Here is a 15918-nt window from a genome sequence, read left to right on the forward strand (position 1 = left end):
ATGTTTATGGGTATTTGTCTAATTATTTGTGCGTTTATTTTGACAGTGGCTTGTGTGCACATGTGTTTGTGTATTTATTTGCACGCCTGCATGTACTTGTCAAACTACCTTCTAGAGTTTACTTCTAAAATATTGGACCTAGTTCTCAAAATTCTACAATTACTTTGCCTTAGATTCATGGCAAACATAGATAAGTGAAGGAACAAGTGCAATCCAAGAGTGTTTTAGTATTGAGTGGTCTAAATGAACACGTTGATGAGATAATGAAAACTAAGCATTTCAGTAGCAAAAAATCACCAGGATACCTTTGAATAGTTATACCATTTACAGTATACTTAATTATAAAAGTGTTTCACATGAAATAAATATTTTGGAAAATTAATCTGTAAAAGCATCCTAGAACTAAAGTAAAATGGCACAAAAAGAGTACAGGAAAACATCTTTCATTGCTGTGTATTGGCATAACTTAACTGACTTCAGCTGATTATCTCAACTGATGTTTAACGAACTTCATAGCCAAGCAAATCAAATCACCCTCTGAGATACTTAAAAAATAGAGTTAATGGCTTCACTTCCTGCATCGGAGCATGAAAATGTTGTCCTGGGTGCTTTAAGTACTCAGGGAGAAGTGTATGTAAAAGAGGAATCTACCTGTAATATACAAGGGTTACCTAATTTTGCACTGGTAGAGAAGTGATGATAATCTAAACAGCTTGAGAGTACGACCCTTAGCTTGAAAGCTCCATGTGCCAGGCCCTCCTCAGACAAGACATTTTCCATGAGGATTTTACAAGTTTTTCAAAATAACATAAGATTGCAGGAGATTTTTTTAAAATTCTAGGAAATGGATCTTGCAACAACCCTTTCCAGAAACTGTGGGCTATTACAATCCAAGTTCAAGCAATTTAATGAATAGAAGTCACGTAATATTCTAGTTTATTTTGTTCAGTGTTGTAAAGACTTCATAACATTTGATAGCAATAAATTAAATAATAATGGATATGTGAAAGCAAACTAAATACTCCCTCACCTGAAAACAGTTTGTGACATATATATTTCTATAGAAAAAACGTTGCTGAAATTCTAGATAGTATAGTTACTGATATATTAATTCCCTAATTAAAAGATCATTTTTTCAAGATCAATAAAATTCCCAAACAGACACACAACAGTAGCCTCACTTGATTTTTTTGCACCAGTTTCATACCCAAATAGATTGCATTACACTGCGAATAGATGTAGAAACTGATATAAAATGGATATGAATGCTGATCTAGAACCACAATACTAGAATAGCATTATCAGACTTATTATGTAAAGACTCATCCCTGTTTCTTCTGACTTTCGAAAGTCAGGTGTGTGGCTGAGTACTTAATTTACATGCACAGATACTGACATGGGATATGCCAGGCATGAGCTAGTTTGTACAAAGCCACGATCCAAATATCTGATGAGAGCTGTAGGTGCATGTAGACTTTACCATATGCAAATTATGCCGTCTTTTGGAAGGAGGTCCAGAAGATTCACCAGAGTTTTTCTCACTTCTGAGATAGATACTGTTGTATTTTACCATATTTTCTAATGGTACTCCCTCTTTTTCATGGAGATGCAGGGCAGAAATCTGAGTCAGTAAGTCCAGTCTTTTCATAATATTAGCTAACCTTCATGTCATTCTTCTCTAGAATGACCCTCTTGAAGCCATCTCCCAGCATGGGTTATTAATATATTTTGTTAGCATTTTCCTATACCTTTATACTAGTGTCATTAATGAAAATATTAAATCCCATCTATCCCTGAGCTGGTTATTAAGGAATCCTGTTTGGATTGCTGGTGCTCTTTTCAGCTTTCCCTTCTATAATTTACCTTTTTTGAGAGGCTTAATTTTCTCCCTCTTAAATAAAATTTTCCTACTAACCAGTGCTAGATGAATTTGCTTTACCACACTTCCCTTTTCATTAGTATTATTTTTTACTTTGATTAGCTTTATATCTAAAATGGAACAATTGAGACAGAGGAAAATTAAAAAGCAGTGCAACACATTATGAACTAGGTGTATTACAGTGATTAGATTAAACACAAAAAGATACATTGAACCAAACTTGACACTTAAATGAAATAAAAAGTTTATGAAACAAATCTTTGACATACAAGAACATACTTCTAAAAACCTACCTGACATGTAGGATAAATCAAATGTAAAAATAAGAATTGTACAATGCCTTCTAATGATTAGCTGCATTTTCTCCTGGAACTCAAGAATAATTATAATATGTTTTCCAACTGTTTCTTCTTCCTTACAGTACTTGGGGTGTATAGAAGTCTTACGCTCAATGAGATCTCTTGACTTCAATACTAGAACACAGATTGCAAGGTAAGACTTTGCACAAGTCTGTTTTTTAAAGTAAATTCTGAATTGTATCCCTAAATTGGAAGGGCCAGGAAGATAGCAAAACATAGTAAAGAATTTTTGCATACTGTAAGTCCACTTTTTAAGTTTGCTTTTAATTTTCAAAACTCGGCTTTTTTTTAATCCACTGAAAATTGGAATATGCTTAAAATCTACAATGCATTTGTCAAAATGAGACTAGGGAGCTGCTGGTTTGCAGCCACATATTTATAAGTTTTTATAGTAATTTCTTATGAAAAAATGTCAGATTACAAATTGGCTGTACAAAGGATATAAATGAAAATATATCACCGCAATGATACCAGAGACAAATGAAAGAATGATGTCTTTTCCAGACTGTACATAAGAAACAATAAGCTTGTATTAGGTTCTTATTGCAATTCTTTTGAACCTGTTGTGGTATTTTTGTAAGAGCGGTACATAATCACAGCACTATCTTAAGAAGTGCCCATGAATCATTTTATTTCTAGGAGACCATTTTCTGAGAACTATAGGAAATAGTGTTTTACGGGCATTTTCACTTGAAAAGCTGAGATCATTGATTTCAGAGGACTGTAGCACTGACATTTTCTGGCAACTGGAGACCACCTTTTAAAATACTGGCATCGAAATAATGAAGTAATCATTTCCAAAGGAACATATATAAAGTGATATGACTGGATACAGTGCTTGAATTTCACCTCTTTGAGGTGTCTTACAGTTGCTGATAGTCTATCACAAACCATTTGTCGTACCAGAGACAGCTAAATATTTCTTTTACCAAATGAGAAAAATGACTTATTTTTATGCTTGGATGCTGATCATATGGTCTATATGCATTGACTGTGAGTTACACTTGCATACAGCAGCTTTGAATTGGACCCTGTGAGTCCTCACAAAATTTTAATCATTAATTTGTCAAGATACTTCGTTGATGAGGCGTGTAAAAGCACAAGGACAGGTAAATAACAGAATTCTGTTTTTTCAGGCAATATAGACTGTGGAGGCATTTGAGCATTTTACTACTGTGCTTTTTTAAGCTCATCATGTACATTCCTGTGGTATTTGCAGCAGTAACCTTTTAAAATGATTTCACGTATAAGCAGACTTGTAGTTCCAAAGCAGGTGGTACATTTGTGTTTACCAATTGGAAGTTAAATGATACTGGCTTATGAAACAGTTGTGATTTATAGTTATTGTTTTTATATTCTATACCTGAAGGTGAACTGAATTCAGATTTATTTTTCTGCACAGTTTCTTGCACTATATGTCTTCACTGGAATAGTGTTGTACTTTTCTTATTACCTAGCTTAAAGACACAATTCTGCCATTAATGCTTAGGCATATTTGCTGATCTAAAGGAATATGGTCTGCACAAAAAAAGTATCTTTGTCTTATAGTTCTTTCAATACAAAAATGATTCTTGGCTTTTACTGTGAAACAGGCTTGGAAAGGTATTTTTTTCTGTTGAAGTTATAGCATATTTGACTACATGGTGGGCAGTTTCTTGGCTCATCTTCCTCTTACCACATCTAGAGCACAGGATATTTTTTTCAAGCGGGAAGCCATATCTTGCTGTTTTGCTTGTTATTTTCTATTTGCGATTTTCTGTTTATCATAAAACAGTGAAGGCTCATTAACTCATCATTCTGATCCTGTAGTTCCCAATCTAAAACTTTTGAAAGCAGGAGATTTTAGGTGATTCTTGAATCAGGATCTAGCATCTTAATCTGCATTTCATTAATTCATCTGGCTCTAGAAATCCCTGTGCCACGTCTGAAGTTTTAAGTACCCACAGGAAGCAGTTTGTGCCATTCTTTGCCTTGTAGCATTTCACATACAATCCTATTCTTTATTAAGAAAATATTATTAAGGAATTATTAAAATTCACTTTTGCTGATTAACTTGTTCATGTGCACTGAGAAACATAACATAGGCCTCAAGATGTCTACTGAATTAATAAGGCTGATGTTCTGATATTACAGGCACCAATTCCGTCTTAAGAAGTCATTTGGCACCAAATGGTCTGTGCAACCCTTTGACTACAAATAAAAGTACCTGAAAGTTAGGTTTGTCTCCTATGTCATAGAATCATAGAATGCTTTGGGTTAGAAGGGACCTTTAGAGGTCATCTAGCCAAACCCCCCTGCAGTAAGCAGCGACATCGTTAACTAGATCAGGTTGCTCAGAGCCCTGTCCAACCTGACCTTGAATGTTTCTAGGAATGGGGCCTCCACTACCTCTCTGGGCAACCTGTTCCAGTCTTTTACCTCCCTTAGTGTAAAAAGTTTCTTCCTTATATCCAGTCTAAATCTCCCCTCCCTTAGTTTAAAACCATCCTGGCACAACAGGCCTTGCTAAAATGATTGTCCCCATCTTTCCTATAGGCCCCCTTTAAGTACTGGAAGGCTGCTATAAGGTCTCCCTGGAGCCTTCTCTTCTCCAGGCTGAACAACCCCAACTCTCTCAGCCTGTCCTCATAGGAGAGGTGCTCCAGCCCTCAGGGCTCCAGAGCTGGACGCAGGACTCCAGGTGAGGTCTCACCAGAGCAGAGTAGAGGGGCAGAATCACCTCCCTCCACCTGCTGGCCACGCTTCTGTTGATGCAGCCCAGGATACAGTTGACCTTCTGGGCTGTGAGCGCACATTGCCGGCTCATGTCCAGCTTTTCATCCATCAGGACCCCCAAGTCCTTCTCTGGAGGGCTGCTCTCAATCCCTTCAATGCCCAGCCTGTATTAATACCAAGGATTGCCCCGACCCAGGTGCAGGACTTTGCACTTGGCGTTGTTGAACCTCATGACGTTCACACAGGCCCATTTATCCAGCTTGTCTAGGTCCCTCTGGATGGCGTCCTGTCCTTCTGTCATGTCAACTGCACCACTCAGCTTGGTGTCATCTGCCAGCTTGCTGAGGGTGCACTCGATCTCGCTGTCTATGTCATTGATGAAAATAGTAAATAGCACTGGCCCCAGGACAGACCCCTGAGGGACACCACTTGTCTCCAATCTCCATTTGCACATCGAGCTGTTGACCACTGGCCTCTGGTTGCGACCTTCCAACCAATTCCTTACCTACCGAACAGTCCACCCGTCAAATCTGTATCTCTCCAATTTAGAGAATGATGTTGTGGGGGACTGTGTTGAAGGCTTTATAGAAGTCCAGATAGATGACATGTGTTGCTTTTCCCTTGTCCACTGATGGAGTCACTCCATCACAGAAGGCCACTAGGGTTGGTCAGGCAGGACTTGCCCTTGATAAATCCATGCTGGCTATCTCGAATCACGTCTCTGTCCTCCATGTGCTTAGCATAGCTTCTAGGAGGATCTTCTCAGGCACAGAGGTGAGGCTGACAGGTCAGTAGTTCCCAGGGTCCTCCTTTCTACCCTTTTCAAAAATCAGCACAACGTTTCCCTTCTTCCAGTCACCTGGAACTTCCCCTGTCTGCCATGGCCTTTCAAGCATGATGGAGAGTAGCTTGGCAACTACACCAGGACCCTGGAATGAATCTCACCAGGTCCCACAGATTTATGTGTGTTCAGGTTCCTCAGGTGGTCGCGAACCTGATCTTCCCTTACAGTGGGAGAGACTTTACCCCTCTGGACCCCATCTTGTGGTTCATTGACTCGGGAGGGGTGAGGAGAGAGATTGCCAGTGAAGACAGAGGCAAAACAGTTGTTGAGTTCCTCAGCCTTCTCCTGATCTGTTGATATGAGGTCACCATTCTTGTTTATCACAGTGGGTACGCTTAACTTTCCCTTTCTGGCTGACATACCTGTAGAAGCCCTTCTTGTTATTCTTTGCCTCCCTTGCCAAATTCAGCTCCAGCTGTGCCTTGGCTGTCCTGACCCCATCCCTACACAACTGGGCAGCTTTCCTATACTCTTTGCAGGTTATCTGTCCCTGCTTCCACTGCCTGTGCAGTTCCTTCTTGCTCTTTAGTTTGTCCAGCAGGTCTTGACTGACCCATGCCAGTCTCTTCCCTTCCTTGTCTGATTTCTTACACCTGGGGACTGAGAGCTCTTGTGCTCTATGGAAAGCGTCCTTAAAGATCTGCCAGTTCTGTTCTAAATGTCATACATTTATAATTAGGCATGTCCTTTGGTGATTTCTCTGCAGCCTGCCACCTGTAAGAAAACTGTCCTCATAACCTGACAGCATGTGATGGAGAGTGACTGAGGCTGGGGTCTGTAGACCTAGTAATGTTAGCTGTGACTGGTCCAGTGAAGGAACCTAGATCCATGGCTGCAGTAAAAGCTTTTCTGAGTATGGGACTGTGTAAACTTCTCTGTGCTGTTTCCCGTAACTGGAGAACTAGATGTCAAGGCAGCTCTGATCCCTTTCAGACCCATAACTTTATAAATGGATCCTACTGCATGTGTCACAACTGTTTAATCTGCTATTTTTCCAAGACGTTGCAAAACCAGTCATAGAAGAAAGTGATCTGTCTCGGGCCAATCTGACTTCTGGTATTATGTTGTATATACTAAGTACAACTGAAAAACAGAAAAGATGAACCAAGTTACCTGATTCAGTGTGGAAGTCTAGATGCATCTCTTCCTAATAAGCACGTGTCGTGCTTGACACATACAAAGCATTTCCTCCCTTTCTAGCACTGCATCACATTCCCATCCCTGCCTGCTTTCTTACCCTTGCTTTTCCTCCATGTTGCAGAGCTCAAGCATAGGAAGTCAGCCATTAGGAATCCTACGTTTGCCTTTTTTCTGTCTTCTGGCTATTCCGTATGTCACTTTATCTCTCTGCTAGCTTTGAGGAGGAACAAAGCCCAAAGTAAAATGAGCAGCACCAGTTCCTAGAAGAAAAGAACTTCTGTGGCTGAGTCATGGGAGGGTGAGATGTGTAGTCTCTGACTCTGCTGCAAATATTGGGCCTTATTTTGGAAAAAGCATTAGCCCCAGTTAAAGACAACCGTGTGATTAAATGAATTAGTGCTTGTAAAGGCACTTAAATTGTTGGGTGAACATTTAGAAATTGATTAAAAATTGGGCTAAGATTTCTAGTTATCTAGTGAATTAGGCACCCATTGTAAATAAGAAGTTAATGGGAAAAGCTTGTCCAGATATTTTGAATGGCTTTGAAAATCTCGGCTGTTATAATTAATACATTAGGAAAGCATATACATTGGTGTGTATGCATGGACCAGTCTGACAAATGAAGAGCTGCTATTTCAACTCCAGGAACTGGACTAAGCCCCAGTGTGAACAGTTTGATCAGCAGTCTTTCCTTCCTTGCTGCAGTCATGTTAAAAATCAGTCTGTGCCATCTAACGCTGTTGTACCTGGCCTGTGACTTGTTTTAGTTTTGCTTTTTCACTTTTTGTAAATTAAAATGTTAAAACTTGCAGCAATACATTTATCTTCGTGTGAAAGCAGTGAGCAAGCACTTTCACTTGTCATACTCTTCATCAGATCTTAACAACCTTGGTGGTGCCTGACAAAAGGTGTTGTTATCCTAATTTTGGATCTGATTTGCGGAAAAATGAACAGCTATGTACAATTTATAACAGATTTTTCCCTTTATCATTACACATTTGAAGTATCTAGATTCTTTTACTACAGGAGAAAGAGGAGAACCAGAGTGGTATTAATCAGGCGTATTATATTTATTCTTTTGTGCAATGAATGTAATGTCATGTGAATTCTTGAGCAAATAAATGGATGTGCAAGCCAAGGGTCAGCAGTTATACATAATGATAAATAAAAGCCAGCCGAATCCACATGTTGCATCATTAATTACCCAGTGGTAATTCTTGTAACACACGTGAAGTGAAGATGACTTTCTTGGGCAGTAAGACGAACAGAAGCATTTCATTTTCAACGTAGCAGAGGAACAGGAGGACTAGCAGGAGAGACTTCTGAACTAACTGCAAGTGGCAAGAGGTCCCAAGTTCATCTGAAACCTACTGTCATCATCACAGAAAGGAGCCGCTCTTAAGCTTGTGTGGCGTGGCCCTTTGTGCCCTCAGGCTGTTTTTTTGAAAAAAAAAAATAAAATAAAAAAAAATCAGGTAACATTCTTTTGCAACATGTGCAGTGTTTGCAGTTCATATAATAAGTTTGTGTGCTTAGTGTTAAATCTGGTATAGTGTAATGAGTCTTCACTACTGTCTTGTATGCATGAGCGTAGTTATGCACTGGATTGAATTAGAATAATGTTGCATGCAATGTTCATCGTACAGCAGTGTTTGGCTGCATGTTCACTGGTATCTAACTGAATGCGATCAGTTTACTGCATGCAGCTTCAGAAAGTCACACCTCCCCATGCTAAGTAAAACATTATATTGCATGTTGTGTTAATAGGAAGTAGATCAGAGGGCTGAAATACTTCTTATGAGCAGTGGACCCGAATCCAAACTTTGATCCCAGTCCTCTCCATGAACTTCATTGGGCTGAACAATTTGAACGAGATTCCTCTCCAAATTTGGAGCCTGAATTTTATTAATTGTAAAATCCTAACCCATTTATGCCAATATCCCATGCTTCTGGAGGGGAGATGATGTAAATCCAAATTTTAGAACTGGGTTCAAGTCCAATGCTAATCAATATGAATAAGGTTCAGTTGATGTAGTGTTTCTTTCAACTGTATCTTTGTTCTTTGCAGAAATTAACTGTCAGCAAGCATCACTGAAAGAATGATGGAGGACATTGAAAAGGAAGAATGTTTTCCCTGTGATTTTTGAAGGCAGATAGGTAACGTGTTGTCTGCAGTGAATTCTGTATTCATTTTCCTCCTTAACATGCTCTCTTGCTTGGAAGGTGGGTGTGGTTCACCCCTGCTTTCTGCTATGTGAACTCTGGATGTGGGGTAATGCTTAGGGGATGGTGCTTAGGGGGTGGCATATCCGCACCGCAATCTGGATACATGGATCTATGCAGGAAGGGGTGTGAACGAGTATCCTCTTTCCTTGTGCACAGTTACTTCGGGGCCAAAGCTCTGGGAAGCACAGGGTGCTGACTACTCCTTAGTTCACCAGGGAGCAGGATTGCCAAAAGTGGATGGGGATATCGTTGTAATTCATAAAGCACACCTCTAAGTGGGGCAGTAACAGCTATAGTGTCTGGTATTGTCACAGAATAATTTACATTTGCTAGTTTAGCTGTCATTAGCACAGAAATGGGTTAGAATAAGTAGGGGTTTGTGTGTTTAACATTGAAATCTTTCATTTTCAATGTAGTATTAGTGGGGAAAATGTTAGCTAGTATTTGGTTTAATTCAACTAATATATGGTAATGCAAAGCCTAACTGAGAATAATTAATTGAGCTCCCTCATTCCACTTGCCTTTGTGAGAAAGCAAAGAGCTTCTCAAGGGATGGGGAAGGTGGAGAGTTGAAAGCTAAATGATCAGGGAAGCAGGCTTGGGTATAGCTGTACCCTGGATTTTCAGAAAGCTGGTGACTCCACTTTGTTCTGCAGAAGCAGAAGGACTGAGGCAGAGTGGTCTTAATATGTTTTAAATGCAAATTGCAATGCAAAGTTAATAACCATTTAGCACCTTGAAAACAGAGACACTCTCAAGTTCTTATGCTAATACACCTAGCAGTTTGATTACACAGAAAGCAAAGACATAAGGAATTTGAGTGTCTTTTGTACGACATGTCCAGTCACACCAGACAGTTCATCACCACTGGACAGTCCTTTTTGGCAAATACAGCTTGTATATTTATAAAATGTCATGTATCTTATGGGGTTATTCAAAAGGGCAGTGTTAGAACTTTAATCCTCTAATAAAAAAGAGGTTTTGGAAGATATCTATCTCCAAAGTCCTGCTTTGGACACGAAGCCAATTAGGTGTTAGAGAAAAGTATTCATTAGACTAAATTTTTTCATTTTACTTTCATAAGGTTTCAAATACTTGCTATGGGCTACTTTTTGAGAGATAAGATACTGTAGTAAATGACCTGAGGCTGGACCCAGTTTGGAGGTTACTATGATCCTGATTTAGCAACAGAAGACAGTTTTAATTTCTCTCTCTCCATCTCCTGAGCACAACTAGAATAAACAGCCAGAGACCAGGCTGAGTGCAAAAAAGCCTGAAGGTCACAAAAGAAGTTAAAGGATTGGTGCTACCTAACAGATCTAAACCTCCAAGTATATTTTTCTTAATTTTTTTTTGTATCATTGACCTTGTTCGTGACAGATGGGGGGTTGTGCAGAAGGAAGGCTTTTGTAGGTGCCCATTCAACATCAAGGTTTTGTATACCCCAACTTTACGTTCATAAAAGCTGCAACAAATATTTTAAGAGGTATCCTCTTTGAAAGATATCCCAAATTTTGGGCAAAGATTGTCAGAGTCTAAATAATGGTTAACTACAGATATATATGACTGTGTTCTCAGCAGTGGAGGAGCAGGGGTATGCCTCTTTGCCATTGCCTGTTGGTGGCATACATTTGCCATAGCTGTAAGGAAAAAATGGATATTTTTGCCCCAGTCTTGCTAAGCACAGATCTGACTGTGTGTGCATGCAGATTGAAGAGATATATCTACATAAGGTGTGTTACTGGATAAGGATTTTCACTCTACATTTCTAAAAATAAGACTGTTGTTAAGAACTGCTGTATTAGAAGTCAGCAAGATCAGGTAGTCTTCTCTGTTAGTGATGAATGAAACAGAGTTCCTGAAACTTACTTGCTTGTTCTAAAAGAAGGTACAGATTGTACTGAAATTGCCTCAAATATTCCGTAAAGTTACATCATCTATAAATACTGAGAACAGAGCTGTCATTGAGCATACCAATGGATAGAAAGTTTCTTTGGCAGTAAAAGGAAAAGAATCCTCTCAAGTGCATTGACTTCCGTTAGAAGATTGATGTAAGTCTCCCATTGAAGCTGCAGGAGCGTAAGAATAACAACCGTTGGACAGATTGCATGCTACTTACCTGTGGTACTCTGTGTCTAACAGTTGCCAAATCCAACCCTTTTACTGTATAAAGTTTATTCAATAAACCAAAAATGAAGTTGGCCAGCTTCCTTTCATTTTCTGCTTGTAGATTTTCTGCAATGTGAAAAAACTCCATTTCAAGAAACAAAATGAGGAGCTGAGTGGAGAAAAAGGAGAAGTCGTCGTCTCCTTGCTCTGCGAGTGACAACATCTTGTGGTGCCACATCTGCCGATGTTGCTTTGTTCCACAGACCTTTTCTTCCAGGCTTTCCATCTCTTGTGCGGTCAGGACAGGCTTCAGTTTGGTCCGGCTGGTGTGACAAACAACATCGCTTGGTCTCGGCGCTGCTTTCTGGGGGTCTGCCCCAAAGGGGTTCTCCCAGCATGGCACCCTGGTACCCATGGTACCCATGGTGGTAGGCCCATCCATGCCACACAGTTAGCCTCCCCTTCCTAGCCATACTCTCCGTCTGTTTTCCTTCACTACTTCTGCAGCCTTACCTCTTCCAGACATGGTCAATTTACAAGTTGATGTTTAAAGTTCTGTAAACAGTAATATACCGTTTTAGTATTCAGAGCTTGTGGGTGGCCCCTGTGCTACTTCAGACAGGACACACTCATTTTGCCTGTTTTGCAAAAGAACAATTAATATTTTGATTATTAAACGGATTTCTAAAAATGTATTTTTGGTCTCTGTTTTTTTCTTTTTCAGAAGCAAGTTATTTTCATATTTGGTATACTCTGTTTCTCCTCAGCAAATACTGGTACAACACTTGGTAATGATTTACAAATTATAAAAAAAAAGAAATCGCCAGGAATATAATACTGTTAAGCAGTAACTGGGAGCCTTCTGTACAATTCTTCTAGACATGTCATGATTTCATTTTAAAAGTCCGTCTTTTAATGTCTGGTTTTTTAACCTGCGAGGCTCCACGTTTTGGAGGCGGCAAAGGTAAACTTGGGAACTGTAGGATACTGGAAGATATTAAGAGAAGACTGGTAGTTTTTAAGTCTTGTCATACAAAACATTTCAGACTAAAAACTAGTCACGTTTCTTGTCTCAATATTTGAGATGGCTATACTTTTTCCAAATACGTTGAGAAAATCTGTGCAGTTTGTATGTGCCGGTCATTTCCCTGAAATACGTGTTCCAGTATGCTGTTTTTTAATCAATTAAATTGTATTAATTAAAAAAGCAACAATAAAACCTATCAGCACAGCCAAGAAAATAATTGAAACCACAAGGAGGGAGAGTATTTTCGTGTGACAGTGTTTCATAGAGCAACAGATTTGAGCTTCCTGAGTGGGCTATTTTATATAACAGTCAGGGTAAAATATGACTAAAGCTATGAAAAATATCAGGGCATTAGCCTTTTTAATGGAACAAAATGGCAATGTAAAATGCCTTTTTTTCTGTCTGAGAGAGATGTCAAGTCATTTTAAAGCACAATAGGTCAGCATGAGAAAATGCATATTGGTAATTTTTCACTGGATACATTTGTGTGCTGAAATTGTATTTAAAATACACAACATGTTTTGTGCCAAGAAAATGACACCACAGTATGACCATCTGCAAAGCAGAAAATACTCTTGGACAGATTTGGAACTCGGCATGTGGTCCCTACTGCAGACAGCGCAGTAGCTAATTTTACAAGACATCAAGATAACTCTACACTGGTATGTATCTGAGCCTAGCTAATGAAACTGCATGTAGCTTAGAAAGGTGTGATGTGCATCTGTGACGAATAACTTTCTTATTGGAAAGGAAGCAAATGTAGTCACATCCAACTTTTCCAGACTCTGTGCAACTGTTTAGCCATGGAGATACGGCCTAAACTTCTGCTTTTGCCTTCCTCAGACCAGTGTTTGTGTGCTTAAGTGAGGTAATGGCACTCCCAGCCTAGCAGCAATATCTATTTCTGGGCTTGATTTGTGGCTCAGGTGTTTGTGCTGAAGAGGCATTTGCAAATCTGATTTGCTGCAAAAAAAGCTTACGTCTGCCTTGTGCTGCCTGGCAATGCAAGCTGGAAATAAGTCTTTAGGATGTCTTTTCCACATCAGCAGGCTATTGGTATAAAGACACCCCCCCCCCTCCCAGAATGATCTAGAATATTCTGAAAAGAGAGATCCAGGATCCTTCCCTTGGAAAAAGTGCGTATCAGTGCAGTGGCAGGTATTCAGCAGTCCTTTTTCCTCCTGTTTTCATCAGATACTTCTTTAAGGCTCCTTAACTCCCAGGTGGGAAAAGCAATGTGCCTTTTGTTGCAGGTACACAAAGAGTTGCTGCCAGGATGCGCTGACCCTGGCTAGGCAGACTTGCTCTATGAATATCTTTTCTGAAGTTCCCAGCATTTTCACTAAACGCATTGTGAACTTACACCCTGCAGTTGCTTGAGTACATTTAGTATTCAGTTTCAAAAACTGAAGTTAAAAGAATTGTCAAATTCAAGTTCAGATGTCTTGCCTCATCTGACGTGTGTCCCAACAAGCTGTCACCTTTCTCAGGTCCTTCCCCCCACCTGCAGTCTTCCTGCAGACTTTGGGAAAACCGAGTTCAGTGAAAGCAAGGTATTTCACTAAAAGACAGGTAGTCGGAAAATCTGTAGCGCTTTGCTACTGAGTCAGAGGGTGTACATCCTAGCTTTGCAGCTGCTCGGTGCCTTCTCTGCTGTGCCGAGGCAGGGAATACGAGCAGTAACCAAGGATGCCTCGCCAGCCCTCACCCCGTGGCTTCAGCCTCTTCAGCTGGTGCGTTTCGTCTCCTGCGCTCAAGTGACAGTTCTGATCAACAAGGCCCTTGAGTCAGATGGGTCTATTGAGTAACACGCTTTATGTCTGATTATCAGGAGCTGGCGGGCAGAAGAGGTAGTAGCAAACCCACTACAAATCCCAGCCCTGCACCAGAATAATAACAAGATTCTAAATGTTTTTTGTCAGGTGCGGTGGCCTGAAAAATCCTTTTTCTTCCTACCTACTTGATGCTGCTGCTAGAGAGAGAAGATGGTGGAGACAAATAGGAAGAGAAAGGAGGTTACAGGCAAATTTAAGCACAATTCATATATCATAGAATCATAGAATCATTACGGTTGGAAAAGACCTCTAGGATCATCAAGTCCAACCATCAACCCAACACCACCATGCGTGCTAAACCGTGCCCCAAAGTGCCACATCTACACATTTTTTGAACACCTCCAGGGATGGTGACTCAACCACCTCCCTGGGCAGCCTGTTCCAATGCCTGACCACTCTTTCAGTAAAGAAATTTTTCCTAATATCTAATCTAAACCTCCCCTGATGCAACTTGAGGCAATTGCCTCTCGTCTTATTGCTAGTTAGTTGGGAGAAGATACCAACACCTGCCTCACTACAACCTCCTTTCAGGTAGTTGTAGAGAGCGATAAGGTTCCCCCTCAGCCTCCTCTTCTCCAAACTAAACAACCCTAGTTCCCTCAGCCACTCCTTGTAAGACTTGTTCTCCAGACCCTTCACCAGCTTTGTTGCTCTTCTCTGGACACACTCCAGCATCTCAATGTCCTTCTTGTAGTGAGGGGCCCAAAACTGAACACAGATCCTTTCTGTGAGAGGCGAAACGTATGAGGGATCTCAAGATGCTGATCAGACCACTGGAGGACACAAAGAGGATAAAGTGCTGGTGATGCCTCTGTGCCAGGAACTTGCAGCCAAAATGCCCGGGAAGCTCAGACACGCCTGGACAAGGAGGAGGCATGGGTCTGAAAGACAGCAGTGGGGCAGGGACTGCCACAGGCCTGGACTTCCCACCCTGTTGCCTGTAAAGGATTTGGTTCGGTGCAAGAAGGCGATGGGAAACCACAGTTTTAGCTCAGTAGCAAGGCTGAGGGGATGTGTCTATACAACATATCTGTTTGCTTTTCCTGAGTCAAGGAAAAACATTTTCTGGTGGAGAAGAAGAATATTTCTTATTCCTGATTACATCTGCAGGAGTAACCTCTGTCTCAGTATTGTGATGATCAGTGTGTATGATGCTTGCTGCACTGCATTTCCGAAATGCATCAGGGCTGCTCTTCTAAACCAGCCAATTTTCACTTGTTCTGTAAGAAAAGTTAGTAGCTACTTTAACTAAAACACATTTGGAGTCAAAGAAGCATTGTGGTAAATGTGGGAACTAAATACAAGCACTGAGCTGTGAAATGGAGTGTGGTGGTAGCTGTGATGGTCTGAGGGCATATGCAAGGCAGGGTTTGTAGTGAGAGGCAATCTTATTAGATGAGCAGGTGTAGGGAGGCAAAAAAAGAGAAAAAGACATGCTGTGGAAAAAAGAAGCTCTCCTCCAGACCTGACAAAAGGATTGTGTGCCTGAAAGCTTTTTTGACTATCTTTTGCTGTAAATCTCACGCTTCTTCAGAATGACAGGACTTTAAACCTGCTGCAAGGCTTGTTCCACCTCCACAACCACCCACACCCAAAATATAATAAATTCATGCCATTCTTTCAGGGGATTCGAACTTTGGTTGGGCCCTAGGTAAAAGCACCCAAGGCATAACTATATAGTGAATACTGATTGCAGTCAGATAAATCTGTGATGTATGATGAGCCGTTATATGTTGAATGCTGATATGTATATGGCATTTCTCTCCTGTCTCACTTGTTGTCCT

The 15918-nt window shown here is 40.4% G+C and overlaps 1 protein-coding gene across 1 annotated transcript in view; it reads left to right on the top strand.

The window, feature by feature from the left end:
• SHC3 (SHC adaptor protein 3) overlaps nt 1-15918 on the top strand; it is a 71690-nt gene that overhangs the window by 19137 nt on the left and 36635 nt on the right. Inside the window, exon 2 of the mRNA XM_009936690.2 lies at nt 2301-2371. Within this exon, the coding sequence (XP_009934992.1) occupies nt 2301-2371 (71 nt within the window). The remainder of the gene's footprint in view (nt 1-2300; nt 2372-15918) is intronic.

The sequence above is a fragment of the Opisthocomus hoazin genome, chromosome Z (genome assembly GCF_030867145.1).
Source record: "Opisthocomus hoazin isolate bOpiHoa1 chromosome Z, bOpiHoa1.hap1, whole genome shotgun sequence".
NCBI classification, from domain to species: Eukaryota; Metazoa; Chordata; class Aves; order Opisthocomiformes; family Opisthocomidae; genus Opisthocomus; species Opisthocomus hoazin.